Raw genomic sequence first — 3,791 nt, forward strand, 5'->3', positions numbered from 1 at the left:
GGCCCAGAGATGTTAAGTGACTTGCCCAAGGTCACATAGCAGACATGTGGTGGAGCCGGAATTCAAACCCATGACCTCTGACTCCAAAGCCCACGTTCTTTCCACTGAGCCACGCTGCTTCTTATAATAATAGTTATTATTATTATTATCCAGGGCCTGGGGGAGCAAAGGGGACCAGAGACTCCTGGCTTCTGCTCGTTAGAAACCTCCAGTCCCACCCGCCTCCTCCTGAAGGCTGCTCACCTTGCTGGTTCCCTTCATAAGTAGCTCCCATCTCAACCCCCACTCTCTTGAGGCACATTTAGGAGTCTTGGCTGGGTGATAGGGAGGGCTGTGAGGAAAGTGTCTGGGGTCTCTACCCTTAGTCCTTAGTCCAGTTCATTGCCCTTCCCTCTTCTTTCATTCAGTCGTATTTATTGAGTGCTTACTGTGTGCAGAACCCTCTTCTCTCCCTCCCTCCCCTGCCCCTCTCCCTGGCAGAATGAGTGAGAGAGACCCACGAAGCTGGGGCACCTGGGGCTGGCTGCTGGTACTTTGCCTCGCCACGCTGGGGGCACAACCAGCCTTGACTTCATCGCACCCCCGGACCCACTCAGGTATGGGATCAGTACCGGAGGGGCCGGGAGCCCTAGGAAGTGGAGGCCGGGATCCCGGGAAGGGAGGTGGGAGTTTGGAGGGAACCTGAGCCCGGCAGGCCCAGCGGCAGGGGCGGGAGGAGGGGGAGGTCTGCACAGAGACGGCAAGGCTGTGAGGGTTAAATCCGGCCCCTGCCCTAATTCTGAGGTTTTTCATATCCAATGCTAAAACTACTGTAATCTGATAATCCTTCCCATACTGTGAACAACCCCTGCCCCAGCCCAAGCTCTGATCTACTCTAACCTAAACCTGGCAATGTATCTCGCCCACCCCACACCCCTCAGTGCGTGTGGAGCCTGGTACTTGTGAGGTGATTGCTGCCCATCGCTGCTGCAACAAGAACCGCATCGAGGAGCGATCTCAGACAGTGAAATGCTCCTGCTTTCCAGGCCAAGTGGCTGGCACCACACGGGCAGCACCCTCCTGTGTGGATGGTGAGTACCTGTGGTGGGAGGGAGAGAGGGACATGGAAATTCCCCCACCCCCAGGAACAGCCAGGGGCCCTACTCCCTGCTAACATCACCCTGGGTGGACGGGAGGGCAGACTGGGGGCCCAAAGAGTTGACAGTGTGGGCTTGACAAATATACAAACAAGGTTCCCCACTCCAAGGGCCAGGAGGGTGCTGATCTTTAGGGGTGATGGTGGGGGTGTAATCCTTCATCCTCTTGCACACTCACGCACATGTTGGCTCCCTCATAATCTAGCAAACCCCTGGGCCACTTGCTGACTGACTTGGACTGAGAAAGGCAGGAGCCGTTATATATTAGGAATTCACCCATCTTTGCTCCTGCCTCTCCCCTTAAGCTGTAAGCTTCTCGAGGGCAGGGATAAAACCTGTACTTCACACCCTACCTCTTGGTTTTGCCCATCAGCAGCCTAGCCTGCTGCTTGGGACTCAATCCCCAACCCTGGTGCCGAGTTTATGTGGATGAAACGGTAAAGAAATGCGAAACGACAGAAAAACAGGAAGAGAAAAGGGAAGGGATGGGTGGCACTGTTAAGCAGAGGGGGCTCAAATTCAGGGCACTGCCGTGGCCATCCCTTACCCCCTCCCCTGCTCCCACAGCCTCCATTGTCCTGCAGAGATGGTGGTGCCAGATGCAGCCATGCCTGACTGGAGAGGAGTGTAAGGTGCTGCCAGACCTTTCTGGGTGGAGCTGCAGCACTGGGAACAAAGTGAAAACCACAAAGGTATTCTTGGGAGGTGAGGGAGGAAGGTTTTGGGAAACAAAGACCATGTAAGGAGCTGCTCTTAGGCGGAGAGAGTCCATGACTGGGGTGCAGTCTCTCCTTTCCTAGGCTGGAGGATTGGCAACTGTAAGCTCAAACCCCAGCCCTCACCTGAAGTACCTGAGCAGGGTCCTCTCCCACTGTTTTTTTTTTTTTTTTTCCAATTGGGATTTGTTAAGCAGTTAGTATGTGCCAAGCACTATTCTAAGCACTGGGGTAAGTACCAGCTAATAAATTTGGACACAATGTCCTACATAGGGCTCACCAGTCTAAATTTTTATTTTATAGATGAGGTAACTGAGGCACAGAGAAGTTGTGACTGGCTCAAGGTCACTCTGTTTCTCAGGTTCTCTCCCTGGGCTTCAAATCTGGGAGTGAGCCTAGGACCAATGCTCAGGACTCCATTAGAGTACAACCACTTGATGAAAAATGATTTGGATCATTCCTGCTTCTGCCGCAATTCCCTCAAGCCCCCATCCCTGGTGTAACTTCTTTCTAGTCCCCTTCTTCCCTGACCCCATCCATGGAGCTTTTGGGCCCCTGGGGCTCTCCCGTTCAATCAGCGGGCTGTGATGGAGCCCAGCGCGATGAAGATTTTGCAGGTTTGCATTTGCTGTCCTGAATAAGGGGAAATTAAACAATGTGGTGATTTAATCAGTCTCTGAATTCAGTCACATGGATGAATAGGAATGCCCTGTACCCCAGAGTTTGGGTGTCCCCCAGTTCCTCCCTCTCCCCTCTGCCCCCCACATACCAGAAAATGTCTTCACCAAAGAGGCTTGAGGCCGAGATGTAGTCAGACTGTCTTCAGAGATCTGACAGGTGATTGCAGGGAGAATGCCAACCAGGTGTTCTCTGTGCAGGGGCGAGTTGGGATTGGATGTCTATTCTGGGAGCAGGTGTGGCTCAGGATAAGTGACTGAATGCGGCCGGAGGCAGGAGGATGAACAAGATGAACTTGGGGGTGGGGCGTACATCCTGAGGCTTCTGTGACGCTAAGTAGGTGGCTGCCCTCCTGGTACCTAACCTGTATCTTTGTTTCCCAGGTGACCCGATAGCCTGGAGCCATAGCCTGGGTGGGGGTCAGTCCTAGGCAAGGTCCTCATGCAATGAGATGGTGAGGCAGAGTGAGTATCCAACCTTCAGCCAGACTCCTGAGAGTGAAGAGATCAAGGGGACAAGCTGTCGTGACCATGTGGGGCACAGTGACCCCCGCGGGGCCTCGAGGATTACAAGGAGCCGGTCACACTGCCTGTTGGCAGGGGAGAACCAAAGACTAGATCTCCTCACTCTCTGCTGATCTCCACCCTGGAGGCTCCTCCCTGCCACCTCCGTGGGACTTCGTGAGCCGGGATACAGCTCTGGGCTGCTTGCAGACAAGCAGGCAGGCAGGTCAGACCTTCTTTCTGGCCTTTTCATCTGGTCCTAAAGTCCACAGTGTTTTGGAAGGGGAAATCGTTCCCTGGAACAGGGCTAGGATGATGGGAAGAAGAGGACTCAGCCGATGGCCTTCCTACCAACTGGAGCTTCTTTCTTGAGAGATCTTCTCCTGTTTTTCTAGAGCCGCTGATAGCCTGCTGGGCTCTATGGCCTGAACTCTGGACTGAGATGCCACTGAGAGACTGGGCCCAGAGCCAGGGGGCACCTCCCACTGTTCGCCTGAGTCCTGCCATGGCCTGCAGTGGCCAAGGAACCCAGGCAGGGTGGATGGGGGGAGGGAGCTCTACAAAACTGACCCTGCTCCTCCCAATCCTGACCATTGTTGGGGGGAATGGGGGATGGCTATTCCCGAATTGACTTTTCCACTTTCCTGCAACAGTGAAGTAAGAGGTCCTCCCCGTCTCTTGGTTGATAATTAGAGCTAAGAGCAGAGGGAGTGTGGTCAGTGAAGGAAAGGACCTGAGCAGTACCCAGCCCATGCCCT

At 54.2% G+C, this 3,791-nt stretch overlaps 1 protein-coding gene across 1 annotated transcript; it reads left to right on the forward strand.

The window, feature by feature from the left end:
- The first annotated feature begins 425 nt into the window (after positions 1-425).
- Positions 426-3,406, forward strand: TAFA3 (TAFA chemokine like family member 3). Its single transcript, XM_038749363.1, has 4 exons — positions 426-596; positions 921-1,070; positions 1,704-1,828; positions 2,914-3,406. The coding sequence occupies exons 1-4, from the start codon at positions 482-484 to the stop codon at positions 2,923-2,925; spliced, it is 402 nt and encodes a 133-aa protein (XP_038605291.1). The 5' UTR covers positions 426-481; the 3' UTR covers positions 2,926-3,406.
- The last annotated feature ends 385 nt before the right edge of the window (positions 3,407-3,791 follow it).

This window comes from Tachyglossus aculeatus, chromosome 7, assembly GCF_015852505.1.
Source record: "Tachyglossus aculeatus isolate mTacAcu1 chromosome 7, mTacAcu1.pri, whole genome shotgun sequence".
NCBI classification, from domain to species: Eukaryota; Metazoa; Chordata; class Mammalia; order Monotremata; family Tachyglossidae; genus Tachyglossus; species Tachyglossus aculeatus.

Excerpts from the sequence above, each read along its gene's own strand:
- TAFA3 (XM_038749363.1), top strand. The coding sequence starts at position 482 with ATGAGTGAGAGAGACCCACGAAGCTGGGGCACCTGGGGCTGGCTGCTG. Across the intron at positions 597-920 it reads GCACCCCCGGACCCACTCAG|TGCGTGTGGAGCCTGGTACT; the intron begins GTATGGGATCAG and ends CACACCCCTCAG. Across the intron at positions 1,071-1,703 it reads AGCACCCTCCTGTGTGGATG|CCTCCATTGTCCTGCAGAGA; the intron begins GTGAGTACCTGT and ends CTGCTCCCACAG.